Source organism: Taudactylus pleione, unplaced genomic scaffold (genome assembly GCF_031769625.1).
Source record: "Taudactylus pleione unplaced genomic scaffold, aTauple2 ptg000995l, whole genome shotgun sequence".
NCBI lineage: Eukaryota > Metazoa > Chordata > Amphibia > Anura > Myobatrachidae > Taudactylus > Taudactylus pleione.
The window spans coordinates 825,610-850,351 of NW_028285396.1; the positions used below are offsets into that span (position 1 = coordinate 825,610).

The window sequence follows — 24,742 nt, forward strand, 5'->3', positions numbered from 1 at the left end:
GTGACCCCAGACGCCCACCAGCATCCCCGGATCAGTACCGGCGTTCTGGTACCGGCGGGGTGTAGGGAAGACAGCATGGACGTCAGGACTGACTGTCCATGCTGTTCATCCAGATGTGCAGCCACAGCTGCATGAAGAAAAAGCTTCAGGGGCTCTTCTAGCCCCCACTCCAACAGGTGCACCCGACTCCGGCCGGGCACCAAACTAAACTGGGGTGCCTTGGCCCGGGGGCGGGGTATAGGAGGGGGACCTAGTGCATCCTGGGAGGCTGAAAGCTTAACTCTTTGGTGCCCTGCGACTGACGTCACACCTATACCCCAAGGTATCCTGTGGATACCCTATGGACCCTGAAGTAGAAAAATATTTGATCATGTGGATTACAGGTTCGGAGTGGAAAATGTTTCTATAAGCAGTATACTTAAAATAATGTATCTAAACCAATTTTAAAAATATTAGATGAAAACAAAAAAATAAAGTCTATACCTTGAGCTGAGGCTCATCTTCATCAAGAAGAGAAAGAATACCAGCTGTGAGAGTGTAAGACAATACAATTAATTGCAAATAACATGAATGCCAAATTCAACATATGCAATCTCGTACCTTTACAGTTCATGACTATATACATCTTATCACTAACAGCACACCATATAAATTTGCTTCACAATCTAATAAGGGTATGTGAAAACTACAGCATACCAAACACCATTAATGCCATCTTTTAATCATAATCTGTCATTTAAAAAAGCTCATAGGGGGAAATTATTTTTGTGGAGGATGCAGTTCCTGGGTTAAGTGCCCAGAGCTATGCAATTGACTGCACCGTGCCAAGCACTTAAGCCGGCAGATGCACCGTACCTTGACTAATGCCCAGGACTTAGTCGCGGTAAACAGCACCTCCCAGCTTAAGTGCCGTATGTGATGCTTTTACCGCAAGGGGTAACACTACGACTAGCCCCAAGGCAATAGTTAACACAAATTCCTACTCGCACTTCAGGAGGGTGCGAGCAGAAATCTACTAGTCACGGGTTTCTGCGCAGGCAATTTAATAGCTCCGGGAACTTAACCCAGGAGCTGCATCCCTACAAAGAGAATTGAATTTCCCCCATACCTTGATATTTCACAGCCTCAACAAATGAGTACAATTTAGTAACCAACCTCAGGAGTCAAGATACCAGGAGTAAGAAGCGTGATAGAGGTGTATATAAACAGATCAGATAAAAAAACTGATCTGCTAGCAACTCCCTCCTAAATTATCAGTCATTGCTCTTGGCACCTCAACAGGTAAAAGCGCTCAGCATGAAAGACTGGTGGGCAGAGGAGACTTTCTCCAGCACATCACACATCAGTATTCCTTACCGGCATCTGAGATAACTGTTCTTCCTTGCATATGCAAACAACTACTAAACACTGAGAAATGAAAAACTTCATGGGATAGATGCCTAGTATCATGTAGGACCTCTTCTAGAAGGAAAAAATCAGGTAACCACGCTCTTGAAAGTGTAAACCATCAACAGCATGTTATTAGAAATTACATTTAATCCAGATATATGAACATGTAAAAAAACACAGACACAATTAATGTACTAGGTAACACAATAACAACTGGTGTATTAAATTCCCATCTAATTGGGTAATGTCAGCTGATAGCCGATTGTTCTTTGTATTGAATTCACAGGAAAAATAACTCTTGAAATGAACTCTGATGTTCTAATAAACTTGTGTACATAAATATCTTCAATATCTTAGGTAGTCCTAACTGATTAGCCGCGTCCGGCTAATTGAATCAGTATAGGAAATTCACCGGTGTATATGGAATGACAGCAATCCCTCAGAGAGAGTTAAGAATGCCAGTGTCCACTTTGTTCACATTAATATGGAGCCGAGTATGTGAATAAATTGTATTTCACTTTTAATGGTGCTTATGTTGATTTGAACTGTATAGATACAGTGCATTAAATAAGCTCTGTCCTTGTAAGCGTGAATATATTGTCACTCACCCAGTTCTTGTTGAACCAGAAAAATTGGACCAGATTGAGGATGAAGTTTTGGGGGTGCTGTCAGCGCGGTGTGTGATGCTTGTTAGCTGCACAGTGTGTGGGCGCCCACCGCTCTCCCTTCTCCTCTATGTGTAAATACTGGTCTTGGTCTGCAGGTCCCGTCGTGGTCTGTATGCAGGCTATTGATGCCGGAATGGAGACCACCAAGAGCGTGGGGTGCTCACATATCCTGAATAACCAGAACAATCAGCTATCAGCTGACATTACCCAATTAGATGGGAATTTAATACACCAGTTTTTATTGTGTTACCTAGTACATTAATTGTGTCTATATGTGTTTTTTTTTTACATGTTCATATATCTGGATTAAATGTAATTTCTAATCACACGTTGTTGATGGTTTACACTTTCAAGAGCGCGGTTACCTGATTTTTTTTCCTTCTTGTATGTCTCTTGGTTTGCTACCATTGGTTTAACTGCTGCTTATCAACAGGTGTATCTATCCACACAATTGGACTAATCAATATTTTTATTAGATCTTATGATTTTTTTGATATATATCCTTTGTTAGATTGATACGAATTCCAGCGCTTTAGACTTATTCTTCCCCAGGACCCCTTCTAGCCAGCGAAGTGCAGCAACTTCATGTAGCATCGATTCCACAAGTGGACGGAAGACCTCTGGAGAGATGTTGGCCCATGCCTTCTGGATAGCTTCCCACAGATCCCTAATATTTGTAGGTGCAGGATCTAGGGTGTGAATGAACCTCTCCATCAAGTCCACTAAATGCTCGATTGGGTTCATGTCGGGCGAACGTGGTGGGTCACACCATTCGCCGGAAATCTTCAGAATGCTCCTCAAACCAATTCTTGGGACTGCTGACAGTGCATTAACCTGCTGAAATATTTCTTCGTTGTGGGTGTACATGAAGTCCATGAAGGACTGCAGATGGTCATGAAGAAACGCAACAGTGGTTACCGGTTAATGACAAGTTCTGGCGGACTAACAGACCCAACCCATGCCACGCAAACACATTCCACACAATTATGGAACCACCATCAGCCTGCACAGTGCCATGTTAACAATTGGGGTCCATGGCCTCATGGGGTCTGCCCCCCACACCCGAACCCTATCATCAGCCTGAAAGAATTGGAGCCGTGACTCTTTGGACCATGCCACATGTTGCCAATCTTCCAGGGCCCAAATAGTGATGTCAGGAGCCAGGTGAGGCGCTGTTATATGGTGTCTTAGTGTTAACTGGGACACTCTGGTGGGTCTTCTGCTCCCATATCCCATGTAAGCTAAAGAATGCTGCATTGACCTGCTGGATATGCACCTGGTACCTCCTGTATAGAATGTGGAAGCGATTTAAGCCAGTGGTAATGCCTTCCGTGAGGTATTCCCGTTACACACGTGACACCGTAGAGCGAGGAATGTTAAATATTCGCACAACTTTGTAAATGGAATGTCCAATTCGTCAGGCACCATCATGTCCTTTCGAGCGCTGATAATTCACATTGTTTTGCCATGAGCTGCCTAGCCTGTGTTCAAACTGACTCACAAGATGGCAGATTAAAGCTGATGTAGGTCTGGGCATTTCCAAGATGTCACAGTACAGTGACGCCACCTACCACCACCATTACATACTGCTATCCCATGACTTTTGACACTTCAATGAATGACCAGTTTCCAATTATGCAGTATGCCCCATGTGACCCTACCCTGCCAAAATAGAAAATAGGTATGGAATCATTAGATGGAGGGTATGCTGCTTCATGTAGTGCCATATTTGGGCATCCAGGGGTGTCTCCAGGTGAGTTGGCTCTAAGTTTAGAAATGCATAGATATATGACCTACAGTGGTGCTATTATAGTGTAGTGAAGGACTACAAGAGCAGAAACGCCTTGATGTGGCCGGTAGGTTAATATGTTTGCAAATGTGTGTAACTGAGTCCTCTGCGTTTTATTACGTAGGTTGCAAGTCTCCTTTGATGATCCTTTGCAGAGTGCTGGGGGAAAATTTTATTTTATTTTTTTAATCTAGTTTAAACCATCCCTTATGCTGGGTACTCACTGACATATATTGGCCGATCAACTGATCGGCCAATATATCTGCTGCACGTCGGCAAGTGTGTACCAGCAATATGTCTGTGAACGGCGTCGTTCACAAACAAATCGCATTGGCTGCGCTGCACAGCCGATGGACAGATATGTCTGCAGACATATCTGTCCATCGGCAGGTGTGTATGGACGGTCTGCAGACCGCCCGTACACACACACACACACAGCGGCAGCCGCAGGGAAGAGGCGGGACACGCCCCCAACCCGCCCCCAACCCAACCCACCCCCACCGCTGGGACCCGCTGCAACATGCAGATGATGGTTCAGCGTGTATGAACGACCATTATCTGCAGATTACTCGATCTGCAGATATATCGCTTAGGTGTGTACCCACCATTACACTCACCTGCGATGGGCCAATAAACTGATTAAGCAACTTCCATTCTGTATACTAATGTATTTGACTTAGGGGTCTATTTACTAAGCAGTGTTAGGAGACAGAGTGAAATTATATAAGGTGCCAGAAAATCCGCTCCTAACTACCATCTCACAGGCTGTGTTCGAAAAATGACAGTTGGGAGCTGATTGGCTGGCACCTTATCACTCTGTCTCCTAACAATGCTTAGTAAATAGACCCCTTAGCATATAATGGGTCACCTTGGTCCGTCCCCCACTGCATATACTTAGCACTTCCCGGCACTCACTGCAGCGGGAGCCATTGGAGGGGTGCGCATGCACGAAGGAGACACACAGACCTTAAGAAACTATTATATAGCTATTGTGATCAAAACCAGCACTTCAGGCTACAGTACAAATACCCCAAACAAGTCATATTTTCATTCTATGTGGATATTTACTGACCAAATCAGATAGACTAGTTTGCTTGAGTATGATGGCCTAGGGCCTCTAAAAGCATGGCTCATTGGGCACGCATTAATTCAACGCGAATTGAATAGCGCCGGGAAGAAGCTTCCGGAGCTATTCAATTCAGCACACTGTTAGGTCGGAGAAAGCCCGCTCTTGCACCTTAAACATGGTGTTTAGTCGCGAGAACCGGCATTCTCCAACTAAACTGCCCAGCGCGGTGCTGTTTCCGCTGTGCTAAGGGCAGAAAAAAGCATTGCGCCAGGAGTTTTAATGGATTTCTGCTCACACCCCAGGAGGGGTGCGAGAACAGATCCTTAGTCGGCTTAACAGCGTGCTGAATTGAATAGCTCTGGGAGCTCATTCCCGGCGCTATTCAATTTGCGTTGAATTGAATCGAGCCCATTGGGAGCATTTAAGGAATTTGGAAACAATGGTCTAGAACTCTAGATTCACATTGCTAGAGATTTCTCTAGAGGTGTATGTTTCTGACAGAGGCGGAGCCAGCGGTGAGCATTACTAGAGATACAATGGTGACTGTTTCTAACGAAAGCAGAGCCGGCTAAGAGCATTGCTAGAGATGCAATGGTGTGTTTCTGACGGAGGTGGAGCTAGCTGAGAGCACTGCTAGACATACAATGGTGTCTGTTTCTGTCAGAGGCGGAGCTGACTGAGAGCTCGGTCTCATGGAGGAGAGGTAAGTCGCAGCAATCCAAAGGAGGTGTGTGTGTATATATTACAGGAGGATACACCACTGCAGAAGATGTCAAATCTCTACAAATGCATACTGAAAGTAATTTTTTTTTTGTTACTGGTGACCAAACTAATGTTAAAATGCAGGAGGCTGTAGAATATTTTAAAGGCAAAAAATGTTGCATCCAGGCAGACATACAAAAGTTGCACCTAAACCACATGCCCCAGCAGTAAAATGTTTAGTCAGATGTTGTCTGGCTACTGCTACTTTTATAAAGGTAGGTGAATTAGTATCCAATATTCTCTGCAAACCCCAACCCCCCATTACAAGCAAAAATTCCATATTAATAAAATCCTATTGTACAGACAAAGGGAGCGATTCAATTCAGCGCAATTTGACTAACGCCAGGAATTCCCGGAGCTATTAAATTGTCCCCATCATGCCCTGCACTGAAGCTGGGAGATGTCGGTTACCACACATTGGGGCAGATGTATGAAGCTCTGGGAAGAGATAAAGTACAGAGTGATAAACAACCAACCAATCAGCTCCCAACTGTCATTTTTCAAACACAGCCTGTGACATGACAGTTGGGAGCTGATTGGTTGGTCGTTTATCACTCTCCACTTCATCACTTTCCAGAACTTCATACATCTGCCCCCTTAAGCCCGCGATTAGTCGCGGTAACCTGCATTCTTCGACATAAGTGCCAGCCGCGATGCTGTTAGCGCACTTGCTAAGCCCGAAAACAGCATTGCGGCACTAGTTTAATCAGACTTCTGCTCGCACCTCAGGAGGGTGCGACCAGAAATCCTCTAATTGAATATTCCTAGCGCTATTCAACATCGCACTGAATTGAATCACCCCCATAACGCCTAACCGAACCACACACAATATACACTCATCTGTATACACACTTTAACATCTAAAGTATATATAGAAAGTTGTTTTGAAGTGAAAGTTTCAATGATACTTGATGTTTACAAGTTATTAGACATTCTATAACTGCTTACATCCAGAAGTGAATATATCACAATTGTAAATAAGTTGCCACAACGGGCACACATACACATCATAGAGCTGGGGTACATAAGTGGGCAAATAGCTACACAGAATGAGCAGGAGGAAGAGCATGGCCGGTGCTCAGCAGCACACAGATGACACAAGGCCTCCCTCCCTCCGCCGCAAGTGACTCAGCATGTGCCTCTGCCTCCGCTTCCTGCACTACCTTCCCTCCTGCGGACAGTCTGCCGGCTACCCCACTATAGGGTGCCAGGGGCAGCCGCAGCTCACCGGAGCCGGGACAACATTCCCATACAATCACACAGAGCCCCCGAACAATGAGTCAGCTAATCCGGACTCTCTCACGCTGTGCCCGATATGCCCCTAGTTCTGCCTTCCGGCGCCAGATTCCTCACCCGCCGAGGTAATCATGTTGTCCCGTGGTACTTCTCCGCTCTTCCTCGGTGATCCGGTACAATCTCTGCTCCCGGCAAATCCCTGTATCACTCTGCTGTGTCCGGCGCACTCCATACGTCATGAAGGAGACGGAAGTGGTTTGGTCAGTTGCCATGGAAGTATTCGTACAGCGCCATTTTAGATATTGGCAAGGTAGAGCTTATTTCCCCTTCAATGCTGGAAGGGTACTGTCTTAATCCCCTTCACGGAGAGGACTCTGACGTCATCAGCCAGTGTCCAGCGTCATTCCCTGCCATCCCAGTGGGCATAGAGGGGGAATATAACCATGTAGCGAGCGTAGCAAGCCTCCGTCCCCGAAGCGTGGTGAGCGCAGCAAGCCCGCGAGGGGACAACAAACTTGGCTAAGTGGGGACAAAGTACTTCTTTAGCTGGTTGTCATGGGCTGGAACTGCACTTCCGCCCTCACTCACGTCACTTCCAGGTCCCTAGCACAAAGCGGAAATAAAGCCAACCGTATGGAATGACGCTGGATACTGGCTGATGACCTCTCCGTGGAGGGGATAAATATTGGCAAAACTAAGGGGGAGATTTAATAAAGCTTGGAGAGAGATAAAATTGGAGATAAATAGCAACAACCAATCAGCTTCTAACTTTCATTTTTCAAACACAGTCTGTAAAGTGACAGTTAGGAGCTGATTGGTTGGTGCTGTTTATCTCCAATTTTATCTCTCTCCAAGCTTTATTAAATCCCCCCCTAAGCGCTATAAAAAAAATGGTAGTGGATAGATCCTCTTCAGTATTTGTACCCTGACATCATCAGTTACTGCATACCTCCCAACTTGTGTGCACCAAGAATAGGGACACTTCACGCGCAGGGGGCGTGGCTTCTTGGAAATGGGGCGGAGCCTCGCAGCAACCCCAGTTTGTGTCATTATAGGGGGCGTATCCCCAGGCTCTCCATACACAGGCATCTGCGCACGGCATCTGCAGAGCAGCGGTATGTGCTCTCCCCAACTTCGCCCCCACTGCGGCCCGTGGGTGGGACCACGGGACAGTCCCAGGATAACGGGACTGTCCCGCTGAATACGGGACAGTTGGGAGGTATGGTTACTGTCCAACGTCATTCCCTACTATCCACGTGAACACAGAGGGGGAATATAAACCTGTGGCGAGCGAACAAATTTCTTCTATTGGTGGCCTTTATGGGCATGGAACTGCACTTCCGCCCTTACTTAACGTCACTTCCAGGTACAAATACTGAAGTGGATCTATGCACTACCATAAAAAATAAAGATATAGGCAACCACTGCACCGCCAGTTGGTGCAGTACTGCAAATGTCAATATATATAATTATCTATATATAGTTAATTAGTATTGAAAAAGTGGTGGTCATTCATCACATTGCCCCATCTGCTGTGCACCATAGCAGATGTGACAATGCGATGAACGACCCATTGGCACGTGCAGGCCGTACACACTATGTGATCGGTACCAAGATTTTGCCCGCGCTGCTCCCCACCTTTGGGACTCTACCACTTCCCATCAAACTCTCCACCTGTCTTTAATCCTTCAAACGGGCTCTCAAGACCCACTATTTCATCAAAGCCTTCCAGCTCTCATCTTAACTTGCTTCCTCCCTTAACTTGCTTCCTCCCTGCCTACCCCATCTGTGTCACACCTCTTTGTCTGTCCCTCCCCTTTAGAATGTAAGCTCCTATGAGCAGGGCCCTCTACCCTCTTGTGTTTCTCCTTACTCTACCTTCATCTACTTCTTATTCTACCAGGGACCTAACACTTGGTTGCCTTGCATTGTTGCTTATCTGGGTGTTATGGTCGCGAATGTAGCAATGTATATTATCCATGTCCTGTATTGTACTGTAAGTCACTGTAAATCAACCTATTTGTTTATGTACTGTGTAAGGCGCTGTGGAACACTTGTGGCACCATAAAAATAAATGATAATAATAATAAAATATCCGATCTGCTTTGGAACAATATATATCGTCAGAGGTGTAGTGTGTAGCCATGGTGCCTGAAGCATGTGTGTCATATCCCCCTCCCAAGTGTGCCAGGTAGGGGGCATGCCCAGCATGTAGGGGCAAATTAAAGGGAAATAAACATTAGGGGCAGTATCAAACTGGGGCATTGACGGCTATATATATTTCAAACCACTAAGTAATTCCACTAATAAAATATATACATCAGTAATATAAAATAAGCAATGTTACATTATATGTACTGTAATATAATGTCCACAATTCAGATTGACACATATGGGCCTATTTATCAACAAGTTTTATCATACACAACGAGTGATAACATTTGTGCGTATGATAAATGGTGCTGCCACCAATCATCTCGCAACTGTCATTTTTCAAACAGATGGAAGCTGATTGGCTGGAGCACTATTATCATACGCAACAAGTTTTATCACACGTTTGATGAAACTAGTTGATAGATAGGCCCCATTGTGCCTAAAATTCACATGCCACACAGCAGTGCCCCTTATTCACATTACGCCACACAGTAGTGTTTATTCATGTTACGCCACAGTAGTGCCCCATATTGATATTATCCCATACTATAGTGCCCTTATTCACATTATGCTACACAGGAATGTCTCCAATGCATGTTATACCACACAGTAGTGCCCCTTTTTCACATTATGCCACATGGTAGTGCCCACAATTCACATGCCACAGTAATGCCCATAATTCACATTATGCCACAGTAGTGCCCCTTATTCACATTATGCCACACAGCAGTGCCCCTTATTCTTGTTATGCCACAGTAGTGCTCCTTAATCACATTATGCCACACAGTAGTGCCCACAATTCACATTAGGCCACAGTAGTGCCCCTTATTCATATTACACCACACAGCAGTGCCCCTTATTTTTGTTATGTCACAATAGTGTCCCTTATACACATTATGCCACAGTAGTACCCCTTATGAACAGTAGTGCCCCTTATTGGCATGTGGCATCAAAGCAGTCCGACTTCACCTCACCAGATTCACCGTTAAGGCTCCTCCCAGTCATGGGTGCCGCGAACCGTGCCCTTAGCAGCAGCACCTGGTTAAGGCCCCTCTCAGCAGCAGGGACACAGCTGCCATGTTCTCTTTTCCTGTGTGACTGATGCTTAATTCATGCAACCCGGGTCAGCTGATGTCAGGGCCAGGGTGGGAGGTGGGACCCAGCTCACTAGAAGCAAAAAGGAGGAGTCGGGGGTTATGATGGGAGGGTACCGCTTACTCCACCCTCTTTGTTATTGTCCATGTGTCTATCCCTCCTCACTTCTGCTCAGTCCCAGATCTGGATTAAGACCCCACAGGGCCCTAGGCAAAATACAGCCGCAGGGTCCCATATTAATGTATATATAAATACATACAGTATATATAAACCTCACAGCTCTCCCCACCCCGCTCAGACCCCCCCTCACTCAGATCTCCCCCCTCACATTGCTTTCCCCTCCTCACACAAACCCTCCCACATACAAAGTTCTCCCCCTTCTCTCCTCCCTTCAAACACATACAGCGCTCCCCTCTCACTAACATTATGTAAAAAACATTCATAAAGATAGCATATAAAATAATATGTATGTGACTGTAATAAGCATCAGTTCACACAGACTTACTTATGAGTAAAGCAATAATGGGCGGTCTTACAGAATATAATAAGTCCCTCCAGTAATGGCTTATAGTGCAGCAATATAGTATGTCCGATCTTTGGGTAATAGAACAGAGGGCCTGATTTAGAGATGTACGGTATTCCGATATTTGCACAGTTGCAAATATTGATTATTGGTCAATTGCACATGCGTCACGGTCACATTGCACACGCACCGAGGTACCTTTGCAATGCCTCTGGCTATGAGGATTTCTTCGCAAAGTGAATGACTGTCAGGGACCATTTGGAGAGGTAACGGGGAGTGGTGCCAAAAATTCAGCCATTTTCAGGGCGTGTCACAATCTATGTCTTCGATCCCGTAAGCAGATAAAGTGGTTCCAGCATCTCAGTACAGGCGGCCATTCTGCATGACCATAGGCTACTCAGTGAGTCAGATGGCTGATTATCGAATGGTCTGCGACGGCGGCTGCGTATTTGTATGCACTTGGGTCTGCAAATTTGCCGGTTGTAGTCTCAATACATTTCCAGCCAGCTACAGCAATAGTATAATTTCACATGGCAGTTGTGTGAGAGATCACAGCTGCGAATGCATTAACGTACATCGCTGAATCACGCCCAGACACACAAGATGCAGCTTGAAATGGTGCATGATATGTAGGCTTACCATACGATTCCTTTAAATGGGGACACTCATGAATTACACAGGTCCAGAGGCCGGCTGATCTCAAGTCTGCATTTTACCTGGTTTTAATCAGCCACAGAACCTGTGTAATTCATGAGTGTCTCAGTAAGTCTAATGATATGAAATAAAGACAGTCCCTCTTCTATGATGTAAACATAGTCAGTACAGATCTGAATTTAAACATTTACTGTTACCATATTGCAGGCAGGTTCTGTATGTAAGGCCTCCACATAAAAATAAGACATTTCCTCAGACCACTCCAGAATCAGCTACAAGCATCCCTTTTATTCCAGTCACTGATTTTTTTACTTTACTAGCACAGTATGCATTATGGCCACAAGATGTCCTCAGCATTCTGCTTTTTACTCATGTACTTGGTAATACTGTACATACAGGACTGTGCCTACAAGACAAGATTTTATTATTTAATTTTTTATTTTGAAAAATGCTATACTGTATTTGCATTACATTCCTAGCAGGACCCAATTCACTCCTATTTGAATTGATCACTTACCATATCTTGATTATTTACTGTTAATCTTCTTTTAGCATCAGTATTTCTACTAGTGGGCTAAAGTGTTATCAGTTTGTTTGCTGAGAGACCGTCTGTGCTTGGTATGTCAGGAAATGGAGATATTCTGCTGCCATACTGTGTATTTCTGGTGTTCCTGTGCTTGGTATGTCAGGAAATGGAGATATTCTGCTGCCATACTGTGTATTTCTGGTGTTCCTGTCCTATCTGCAAGTTGTTTTGTGTTAGTGTGGCACATACAGGAATATACAGTCAGGTGTATAAATATTGGGACATTGACAGAATTTTCATATTTTGGCCTCTATTCACCACCACAATGGCTTTGAAATGAAACAAACAAGATGTGCTTTAACTGCAGACTTTCAGATTTAATTTGAGGGTAATTACATCCAAATCAGGTGAACGGTGTAGGAATTACAACGGTTTCTATATGTGCCTCCCACTTTTTAAGGGGCCAAAAGTAATGGGACTATCAACTCCAAAGCTATTTCATGGACAGGTGTGGGCTATTCCCTCGTTATTTCATTATCAATTAAGCAGGTAAAAGGTCTGGAGTTGATTCTAGGTGTGACATTTGCATTTGGAATCAGTTATACCCCTTTTCCACCTAAATTCCGGGTCTTACTCGGAGTTGGAACAAAGTTCCTATCCGGATCAGACCCGGAATTTTGCCGGTGCCGACTCGGGATATTCCTGAGTCAGCGCCGCTCACACCGCAGTCGGGTCTGCATAGACCCGGCTTTTGCGGAGTGAAAGTGGTCGCTTGGAGATGACGTCATCTCCAAGCGCCACTGACCAATCGGCCGGCTAGCAGCGCACTCCAGGTCATCGTGACCCGGAGTAGGCTGTTATCACAGCATGGTTTCACGGGCTACGCCCGTGTTAAACCCTGCTAGTTACCTGGGTTGGATTGCCGGGTCACTCGACCCGGCGATCCAACTCTCTGCCCTTTTACACCAGGGAGCTGCCCGGGTTAACCCTTCAAAAACCCGGGTTTTAGCTCCGGTGTAAAAGGGGTATAACTGTGTATTCCATCCCCATCCAACAGGACTGTATTTCCTGTTGGATGGGGATGGAATACACAGTATTCCTACATTACTCTGGTGCATTAGTTCTCACCTCAGGCCATGCTTTGAAGATTTCTGTCTGTGGAAGCAGGTGGTATTATACAGGTGGTATTATTACTGACCAAACAAAGTAGATTAACTAATCTGTGCATGTTCTAAGATATCCACAAAACAGGATCTGTTAGTGGTATTTGAGGACTGAAGTAAGAACCATTGCTCTGGTAGATGTTAAATAGTGATGAAATTACCGGCTATAATTGTAGGGACTAAATGATGAATGTATTGGTTATCCTTGCAGGGAATATCACAGTGGTTCAGGGTACTTCAAGAGTTGCCATGGGTTGGTGGTCCAGGACCAAATAAAATTATTTAAGGTCATTGTGATATGATAGGCAAAACCAGTGCTGGTCACTACCATTCAAAAAATATATAGACAAACAGAAGCGCAACCCTGTCCGCCACCATATAACTGAGTCTAAGGATGACAGGTATGCACAAATTACTTTTTATTTTTATTTCTTTTTAGAAATTTCTCCATAAGAAACTTTTGGCCTAGAGGTGGTGCCATGAAAAATATGCTGATACTCTAAGGCACCATGATACAAGAAAGTTTGAAAATCAGTCAGTGGCGTAATTAGGGTGAGCCGGGCACGTGCTCTGGGCGCCCGCCACAGACTCGCCACTGAGCAAGGCCCATGGTACTCGGCGGCATGACTGCACCTCCCACCTGCCGGGAGCGAGATTGAAGCGTCCCATGATATCACACTCCCTGTCCTACTGGGAAGAAGAGCCCCGGTGTCTGCTTGTCCTCACTGTCTGTGGCTCATTCAGACAGAAGGCAGAGGTGAGGGCGACTGGCATTTACTGGGGGAGGGGGGAAACAGAAAAGAGAAAGAAGGGAGGGGGGACACAGAGACACAAAAAGTGGGGGGCACACAGACACAGAATGAAGGAGGGGGCACAGAGAGACACGGAAAGAAGGGGGGCAAAGACAGACACAGGATGAAGAGGGGGCTGTTTGACACAGAATGAAGGGAGGGGGAGACTGAGAGATACAGAGTGAAGGGGGAGGCTGAGAGACACAGAGTGAATGGGGATGGTGAGAGATGCAGACGAAACATGATGGTGTTGCACAGAGATGCAGGGGGGAGATGATGGCATGGATGAGAGACGATGCAAGGAGCCGATGATGGCGTGGCTGAGAGATGATGCAGGGAGGAGATGTTGGTCTGGCTGAGAGATGACGCAGGGAGATGATGGTGTGGCTGAGAGACGATGCAGGGAGGAGATGATGGTGTGGCTGAGAGACGATGCAGGTAGGAGATGAAGGGGGTGATGATGGTGTGGCTGAGAGATGCAGGAGGTGAGATGGTGTGGCTGAGAGACGCAGGAGAGAGAAGCCACCTTATAGTTAAGGTGCATATGGAATGGAAAGGAATGTTTCCAGAGTTACGAAAATGGTGGCATGTCATGTTGACACACCCCCATTTTCCAGTGGCCATGCCCCACACAATTAGGGGGGGCACCATTTTTCATCTTGCCCTGGGTGCCAAAGACCCTAGTTATGCCTCTGGAACCAGTGGAATAGTGTTCACCAGTGCCTGTTTTCTGTAGAGGAAAAGGTGGTTAGTGGTAGGATACAAGGGAAGAGTTATGCAGATTTTTATCAACTAATTATTGCAGAGAGTTTACCTATTAGCTGGATATGTAAAATGTATAGAGATAAATGACAAATATATTGTTGCAGACTGAGCAGGAAAATTGGTATCTACTAATACCCCTTTCCCACCAATATCCTGTGTCTGACCCGGGATTTGGAACACGGGGCCTGATTCAGACCTGGTCGCAAGCGCTGAGCGCTCGCAACCGGGTCGATGGTGGCCCAGAGCGCATACGCATGACAGAGCATGGCATGCGCGAGACCGGGATAGCAAGGGGCAATCCGTCACTCCTGGTCTCGCACCAAAAGGGGCGTGCTGTCGATGTTGAGTGACAGCATGCCCCCTTTGGTGGGTGGGCCGGGGGGTTGCTGCCCAGACGGAGGCGTTCCTATGAGAGATGCAGGTAGTGATGATGGTATGGCTGAGATATGCAGGGGGTGATGATGGTATGGCTGAGATATGCAGGGGGTGATAATGGTGTAGCTGAGAGATGCTGGGGGAGATGATGGTGTGGCTGAGAGATGCAGGGGGGAGATGATGGTGTGGCTGAGAGACACAGGGGGAGATGGTGTTGCTGAGAGATGCAGGGTGGAGATGATAGTGTGGCTAAGAGATGACGCAGGGAGGAGATGATGGTGTGGCTGAGAGACAATGAATGGAGGAGATGATGGTGTGGCTGAGAGACAATGCAGGAGGTGATGATGGTGTGCCTGAGAGACACAGGGGGGAGATGTTGTGGTTGAGAGATGCAGAGGGAAATGGTGTGGCTGAGATATGCAGGGGAGTGATGATGGTGTGGCTGAGAGATGTAGGGGGGAGATGATGGTGTGTGTGAGAGATGACGCAGGGAGGAGATGGTGGTGTGGCTGAGAGACAACGCAGGGAGGAGATGATGGTGTGGCTGAGAGACGATGCAGGAGGTGATGATGGTGTGGCTGAGAGACACAGGGGGGAGATATTGTGGCTGAGAGATGCAGGGGAAAAACGGTGTGGCTGAGAGATGCAGGGGGCTTGAGTCTGGTTGATCCGCTGTTGTATGATGATAACCTTGGTAATATTCCTACACAAACAGGCATCTTCCAGATATCCTACATGAATAGTGAATACCAATTGAAGATGCCGTTTGCCCAGGGAGGATACATTTCTTCAGTGGTTCCCCATTATGAGAAACCACCATACATTAAGGTGCATATGGATTGGAAAGCAATGTTCCCAGAGTGATTTTTCATCTTGCCCTGGGTGCCAAAGACCCTAGTTACGCCTCTGGAACCAGTGGAATAGTGTTCACCAGTGCCTGTTTTCTGTAGAGGAAAAGGTGGTTAGTGGTAGAATACAAGGGAAGAGTTATGCAGATTTTTATCAACTAATTATTGTAGAGACTTTACCTATTAGCTGGATATGTAAAATGTAGAGAGATAAATGACAAATATATTGTTGCAGTCTGAACAGGACAATTGGTATCTACTAATACACCTTTTCCACCAATATCCCAGGTCTGAACGGGGATTTGAGACACGGTTCCAAGCCGGGTAAGACCCGTGATTTACCCTGTTCCCACTGCGGCTCCGACACGGGAATATCCCGGGTCGGCGCCATTCACACTGCACACGGATGCAGTGCCGGCGCTTGGAGATGATGTCATCACCAAGCACCAGAAACTCATGATCTCCCCTGAATGCCAGACCGGATCGGTGACCAGGGGAGAGTGTCTTTCGGCGGGTCGGGGTGGTGTCCTTACAAGAGGCTGTCTGATGTCATAGCTGTCACCGGAGGCACATGCAGGGAAAGATTACAGCCTCCCCGTGAGAAGCGGGGTTGGAGTAAAAACCTGAACGGTCCAGTCCATAAGGGGAGGCTGCAATCTCTCCCTCCCTGGTGACAGCTGTCACAAACAGCTTCCAGTTTCAGCCAATCAGCATGTTGTATATGGGTCCCGGGTTGGATGACCTGGGTTACCCATCTGCACTGAGCAAGACCCAGGTTTTACTTGTGTAGAACCGTGCTCGCGACCCGGGATTTTTTCCTAGGACCCTTTTCCTCTGAGCCACGACCTGGATTGACACGGCAATAACCCGGGTTTTTGCAGCAGTGGAAAAGGGGTATAACTGATATAGGGGTGGGAAGATGTGGTTAGTGCATGGAAAAACAAACACTGATATATAATTTGTACAGAGATAATTTACCAAAAATTGCTGATGACACCTGCATATAACAGTTGTTATTTAGTAGCTAATATGTGGATATAAAGATTGGATTAATGTGGGGACAATATCACACTGATGTATATGGTACAGAAATACTGTAAAAAACAAAAGTTGTTGTAGGTGATACGGGAGACAAAAATACAATGAGCTGAAAACCCTGCGGAGTGTAAAAATGAAAATAATACGTGTCTGGGGGTCTCCGGTGGTCTCCGTGGCTCCCGGTGGTCTCCCTTCCATCTGGGGAGGGGGCTTCTGTTAGTCCCGGGGGCTGCAGGGAGGCACAAGGGTTGCTGGGAGATGTAGTTCTCCCAGCGCCGGCTACAGGGGGGTATACACTCACAAGGGGACACACACACACACTGGGGGTCGCTCACACACACTCATGCACACACACATTCACTCACATTCACTCATACACACTAACAAACACACAAACTCACGTACTCACCCGGCTGCAGAAGACCTGGCTCCTGACGCTGGATGCAGAAGACACCACTTCGGAAGGTGAGTAATTAAGGACTAATTAAGTTAATTGGAAACTTCCAATTGCTTAAAAAGACTTCGGGGTGACCCAGAGCAAGTCCCGCTGATTTTTCCTAAAATCATTAATTTTAGGAAAAATCAGACTAGCTCTGGAGGTGTGAGAAAAAAGACGCAGTGATTTCTATAGAATTCACCACGTCCCATTTTCAGGCATCTAATTGAATACCAAAACCCCACGGCTGCCGGACAAACCCAGCGCTGCAGGGTTTTTAAAAATCCCGTCCACTATTGTATTCCCCCTATGTCTGTCTACCGGGTGCACAGTGAGAGCCAGGGGGAAGTAGTGTGTGTCCCTGTTCTCAGCTCTCCCTGGCACCTGGGACATACTGCTGAGAAAATTCAATAGCTAAGGGCTCCCAGCCACCTTCCCTTACCACTAATTAAATTAGTTACTATCACACCACAAGGAAATATATATCACGAGTGCATCGATGGATGTGTACACACGATATGTCTGTACACTAAATCGTTCACAAACATAGCAGGTGGGCAATGCAGCATAGCCGATGCTGATATATCTAAAAGATCTATCAGTGCATCAGGCTGTGTGTACAGGCAACCCGCCTACCGCCCTGCACACTTGCTGCAGGGACTCCCCCGACACGGACATCTCAAATGGACGGGCAAATTTAGATGCCTGCCCAGTTGTGAAGTCAGCCAAGACATATTGAGTAGTAAATTGGTACGTGTGTGCAGCTTACCAATCGGCCACTTTGTGTACTCGATCTAATGATCCTGGAGTTGTCTCAATTTGGCACAATTAAATCTGAGGTGCAGAGTCTAGCTAACTCTCTGGTGTTCACCAAGAACCACAGCAAGGTGGGATGGACTTTGCTGCTGGTAGCGCGTATGTCGCGGCCTGAGGGTTAGCACAGGGCAAGACTTGTGTGGGAAGAGATAGTAAAGTGACCCAGAAATAGAAAAGGCTGGAATGTAGTAAGGTGCATGGTGGCACTGGATATAGAGTCACACTGTAGGAGCAGTGAGGTGTGAGGCACTGGATACAGAGTAACTCCACAGGAGTAGTGGGGTGTGAGGCACTGGATATAAGCTATCTCCGCAGAAGCTGCGAGATATGAGATACTGGATGCAAACTAACTCAACAAGAGCAGCAAAGAATATTCAATTACTCCTACTGTATACCCACAACTAGCCCTTAATGCGGATTTCTGCTCGCACCCCCCTGTTAACTAGTACCTCAGTGCTAGTCGCAAGCTCACTGTGTGCAGTAACTGCATCATGCCTGGTACTTAACCCGAGAGATGCAGTTTATGGCAACAAAGCCCCAGGAATTAGTGGTGGTCTCTCGGGGGTTTAGTGATGATGCAACTCCCGGGTTGACGGGCGCAATGCAGTCAATTTAATATCTCCAGGCACTTAACCTGGAGGCTACACAGCAGTAATGCTAATAGGAGCCATGATACGACCACACATATGGGAAGAAGTTGTGGTAATGATGAGTCGTTAGAACGATGGAATTTAAACAGGATGTCTAAATCTCAGGGTCACTAGAATTAGTGCAAGCCGGTTTTATTCCAATCTTTTTCTGGTTCAGATACCAGATAGCAGTCACAGACCAATCTTAAACTTAAAGGAGTTAAATTTAAGGTGAAAAATAGACAAATTCAGGATAGTGTCTATAAGGTCATCCATAAATGGGATGAAAGCAAACGAGGTGTTGGCATACATAGACATCAAGGACGCCTATCACCATATGGGATGCAGTCAGCATCATGGCAGATGGGATGCCGATGGTCAGAATAATGGCGCCAGAATACTGGCAGCCGTCAGAATCCCGGGTCCAGAATCCCAGCCGCTGATGTCCCGACGGTAAGTATTAGGGTAAGGGGGAGGGTTAGGTTTAGAGTTTAGGGTTAGGCTGCAGGGGGAGGGTAAAGGTTAGACTGCAGAGGGGAGGGTTAGGTTTAGGCTGCGAGAAAGGTGGGTTAGGGTTAGGGTTTTTTTTTAGGATACTGTTAGGATTCTGACTGTCGGGATGCTGCTGTTTTTTCTATGGAAAAGGTGCCGGTACTCAGAAGAAGTTATCAAAACAACAAAGGATAATTAAAGCTATTTAAGGGTGCACACACTATTATGCCCTCAGTCTTAAAATATACTAATTGGGTCTGCATTAAAAAGGGAAAACGTCTATCATATCTATTCCCCAATAATACACATATAAAAACAGTAATAATGCCTCAGATGCATATTAATTATATAAATAATTTTTATCTTTATTTTAGACAAAAGTGAAAAATTAAAATATAGATGAATAGAAAGTGAAAGGAACATGAAACAATTGTGTATTAAAATTGCTGTGCATTGTTCTCAAAATTGTGTCTTGTTAGCAAAGGTAAGTATATGTTATGGTGTGATTAAACCAAAGCTATATATTATAACTGCTATAGATCATAAAATGATCTCCTTTAAATTCCAGCTTGCCTATATGGCAGATATATTGTAACAGTGAATTACTAACAAATCTCGATACACTGTATACTATGGGTCTTTGTGGATAAGAGTTAAGGGGCCTATCCATTAGACGACTTTTTGAACGATCCGATCAAAACCAGGAGGTTTTGGTCGGATCATTCAGAAAGTCATCTAATGGATAGCCGGCAAGGACCAGCGATGCGCGTGCACGCTGGGTCCTTGCCGACGCCGACCATCTGTGGAACATGCTCGTCAACCTGACGACGATCGTCAGGTTCCACATGTTCACAGATAGGAGGTCGGTCTCCTGCACTGAATGACGTTCAGTGAGGGCACCGCACCTAGGCGACCTGAAGGACTGAACGCTAGTCGTTCAGTTTTTCAGGTCGCCAATGGATAGGCCCCTTTACACAGTTAGTCCAGCTGCAATTTTGTTATTGATGAAAGTTAGTCTTGTGCATTTTGAAACATTCTTAAAATGGATTATAATGTCAGAATCTGTATGTATTAGAAACAAATAAGTTCCCCAGCCTATTTAAAATAACTAAGATGTCTTATTGAAAGGAGGGGTAAAACAAATGGTTGATGATCTAGGTAGACTAGAGGAATGGTCAAGAGCGTGGCAACTACAGTTTACCACCAAAAAATGCAAAATCAGAGACTTGAGTCTCAAAACCCAAAGGATAAATTTAGTAGCAAGGGCACTACAATGGAAAGTACAGAGGAGGGAAGAGACCTAGGAGTCACAAATTCAGGTGAATTAAAGGCACATAAGCAATGTAACAAAGCAATGAGAAAGGCAAGTCAGATGCTTGGTTGCATAGGGAGAGGAATCAGTAGCAGGAAGAAAGAAGTAATAATGCCACTGTATAGGTCATTGGTACGGCCTCATCTAGAATCCTGTTGTGTTCAGTTCTGAAGAAGATATCTCCATTGCTCATGCATATAAGCCACACTGCGCATGCGCTGTGATTGCCTTGCGATTTCGCACACACATAGAATCCATTTGCAAAGTGAGTGACAGGTAGTCAGTGTTTGTGGGAGGTAATGGGGGGGTAGTTTAAACGCCGTTACTTGAGCATGCATAAATTAGCCATTGCTATTACATAAGCAGCATGAGAGCCCTCTACGTGTCAGCAGAGCTGCAGTGTTTGCGGCTGGTCAGATCGGCCACAAGGCCAAGATGGGTGCTCAATGTGTGTTGATGTTACCGATACTTACGCAGGTAAGCGTCGTCGTATGCTGGTGAGAAGGCAGCGGTGGCCATCCTTATGCTCTAGTAAGCTTTGGAACTAATAGCATGTTTTCGCAGCTGCATTCTGTGTTAAATTGAAGCTGCGATCGCATTAGCGACCATCTCTGATTCAGACCTTTAGACAGTAGAGCAATTTAAACATGCTTGAAATAGACATAAGGATATCCTTACATAGATCTAAGGATCAAGAAAGGTTTGAGTTTAACATAAGGTTAAAAAGGGGCAGACTAGATGGCCAAGTGGTTCTTATCTGCAAATTCTAGGTTTCTATGTTTATTGGTAACTTGGATATATGGGGACTAGCATCTGTAATGATATATACTGACTCGAAAAGTGCCAATTAAAATGTGAACTGTATTAATCCCACTAATATGACAATAGCGGTTCCCAAACAGGTAGTCCACCCTGTAGGAGTCTCCCTTACAGTTGTTAATGGGAAAGGTACAACTCCCTGTCTGAAATTACAGGTATTAAATTATTTTCATAATCAGCTATCACGCCCTGTGTCAGAGCTACCTGATTTAGCATCTGATTTAGGTTCTTTGGTAGTAATAATATGCAGACCAAACCTAAAGTTACAAGCTGATACAATATAGTAGCTCTCACACTCTGCATCAGTGTGCAGATGCTTATTGTATTTATTTCTGAAATTATTTTACTGATTTTTTCCTGTTTCTAAAACTAGTTCTAAAAATGTAAATTTATACAATAAAAAGTACTGTTTATCCTGCTGCTCACCATACTGATCATCATCATCAAACTGCTCATCCTGCTGTTCATCTTACTGCTCACCATACTGATCATCATCAAACTGCTCATCGTGCTGCTCACCCTGCTGCTCACTATTACTGATCATCATCATCCTCAAACTGCCCATCCTGCTGCTCATCATACTAATCATCATCAAACTACTTATACTGCAGCTCACCATACTGATCATCCTCAAACTGCTTATCCTGCTACTCATCCTACTGCTCACCATACTGAGCATCATCAAACTGCTCATCCTGCTGCTCATCCTGCTGCTCACCATACTAATCATCATCAAACTGCTCATCCTACTGCTCACCATACTGATCATCATCAATCTGCTCATCCTGCTGCTCACCATACTGATCATCCTCAAACTGCTTATCCTGCTACTCATCCTACTGCTCATCCTGCAGCTCACCATACTGATCATCATCAAACTGCTCATCCTGCTGCTCATCCTGCTGCTCACCATACTGATCATCATCAAACTGCTCATCCTACTGCTCACCATACTGATCATCATCAAACTGCTCATCCTACTGCTCACCATACTGATCATCATCAAACTGCTTATACTGCTGCTCACCATACTGATCATCATCAATCTGCTCATCCTGCTGCTCACCATACTGATCATCAAACTGCTTATCCTGCTAGTCATCCTACTGCACATCCTCCTGCTCACTATACTGATCATCATCAAACTGCTCATCCTGCTGCTCACCATACTGATCATCATCAAACTGCAGGGGCATATTTATAATGCATGCAAGATGTGTGGTGCACACAGGCCCACATACCGCACACCCAATCAAATATACTCACCTCTCTGTCAGCACAGCACTTGCTGCATAAAGCACTGAGAAAATGGTCACTGTGGCCATTTCCCCGGTGATTTGTGCATGCGCAGTAGAGATGTCCCAGGAACGCGGCGCGGGCACCATGATCCCGGAGACCTGTGCATGCGCAGTAGATTCTGGCACAATGCCAGAGTCTACTGCGCCGCCAGAGAGGAGGGGCCCGTTTGGAGCCTGTGCATGGGCCCCCTCCTCTCTTAAAGCGCCTCTGTCAAACCTCTCCTCCTGCTGCTCATTTCCCTTGAAATGACCAAACCTTTCCATCCCCATATCAGTTAGTAGATAATAACTGTCCTACTCAGCTACTGCAAAATGTACTTATATGCTAATAGGTAAACTCTTTGCAATAAGTTTATAACAATCTGCAAAACAATTCCCTACATTTTACATGTAAATGCTATTTTTCCTACTGAAAACATGGGTGTGGTTCGTTAGGTCAACAGTTATCATGTCGACATGCATTATGCCGGCATGAGAATGTTGACATGGTCAAAATGCCAGTATGCCGAATGTCAACATCTATCATGTATACACAGATGACATGTCGACTTGATAGCATGTTAACATTTCACATGGCAACATTGTGAATATGTCGACATTCTGAGGATGTTGACAAGGTTTCTGTCAACATTCTAGTGTCTCCATACCTGATAAGTCTTCCGGGGAGGTGCGTAACCCTAACCTCCCCCCCCCGGGGGTGCCTAACCCTAACCCTCCCTTCCCCTAGCCTAACCCTAACCTCCTGGGGGGTTGCCTACCATAAGTCCCCTCCAGGAGCCTCTAACCTAACCCTCCCCGCTCCCCCGCGGCTGTCCGTGCCCGGCTTACCTTCGATCGGTAAGCCGGGTGTCGGGCTCCCGGCATAGGTCTAATGACAGGCGTCGGGATTTTGACACCTGTTATTAGACACTTGCTAGGATTTAACAGTCGGGAAGCCAGCGGTCAGCATTGCGACCGTCGGCTTCCTGACTGCATCTCCTCTTACCCTTATGTATGTCTTTTACATATGTCTTTTATAACCCAGTAAAATGATAATGTTGATTCAAATTGTAAAGCGCAACGGAATTTGCTGCGCTTTATAAAGAAACTGTTAATAAATAAATATAGTTAAGAACAGTATTGGTCAAGTCAGTTTGTATTTGTACTGGCACTCCTGACCACCCGGAAAAGTAGGCAAGTCTCCCGCACTTCCATCCATCTCCAGCACACAAAACCCTCCACCCACTCGCAACCCCCTCCCGGAGGAGGGGCAGCAAAGTAGGCAAGTATGTTCCAGACTGAATTTGAATTATACATATTTACATTATGCTGCACAGAATTATGATCTATTTTCATAATTAATCTGGTACATTATCATGCATGCAACAGCAGTATTTACCACATATATATATATATATATATATATATATATATATATATATATATAGATAGATAGATTTATTTTTTGAAGGGGCCCGGCCAATGTACTCTATAATGCAGCGTTTTTCAACCGCTGTGCTACGACCAGGGCCGTAACTAGTGCGGCAGGGCACCGCAGGGCAGGGGGGGTGTTTGGGGCTGTCAATTTTCCTGTTTATTATCTTCTCAATTGTAGCTTCCTTTTATCCCCAGCATCTTCTGACTGCCGCAGGAGTACCCTTATCTCTTTCCTGGCCCTTCCCCATGAGGCCATGGCCCTTTTTCAGGTGCACTATCTTATGTCCCTATTTAAAAAATGGAGGGGGGGGCACCAATGCTCTCTCTGGCCCAGGGCACCAAAAAATCTAGTTACATCTTTGGCCACGGCACACTGGTTTTATTTTTCTGGGGCCAATGTATGTATGTTTTATTCCTGTGGAGGACAATATAGTGTGTATTATTCCTGCGGGGGCCAATGTATGTGTGTTTTATTCCTGTGGAGGCAAATGTAGTGTGTGATGTGTAATGTGGGAGTCAATATGTATGTTTTTTCATAGTTCATGTATGCCGCATTGCCAGTGGTGTGCCTTGGCAATTTTTTTTTTCCAATAAAGTCTTTTATTGTATAAAGCACCAAGTATCAGCGATCCAAAATGTTTAGTATGCAATACAAATAATACAATTGCATAGTGTTAAA

The 24,742-nt window shown here is 45.5% G+C and overlaps 1 protein-coding gene across 1 annotated transcript in view; it reads right to left on the reverse strand.

Moving 5' to 3' along the window:
- The window catches only part of PSMD1 (proteasome 26S subunit, non-ATPase 1), a 99,436-nt gene extending 92,264 nt beyond the window's left edge, over positions 1-7,172 (reverse strand). The window contains exons 1-2 of the mRNA XM_088460931.1: positions 7,031-7,172; positions 484-527 (exon numbers count right to left, since the gene is read on the reverse strand). Of these exons, the coding sequence (XP_088317057.1) occupies positions 484-527; positions 7,031-7,145 (159 nt within the window). The 5' untranslated portion in view covers positions 7,146-7,172. The remainder of the gene's footprint in view (positions 1-483; positions 528-7,030) is intronic.
- Positions 7,173-24,742: the final 17,570 nt, after the last annotated feature.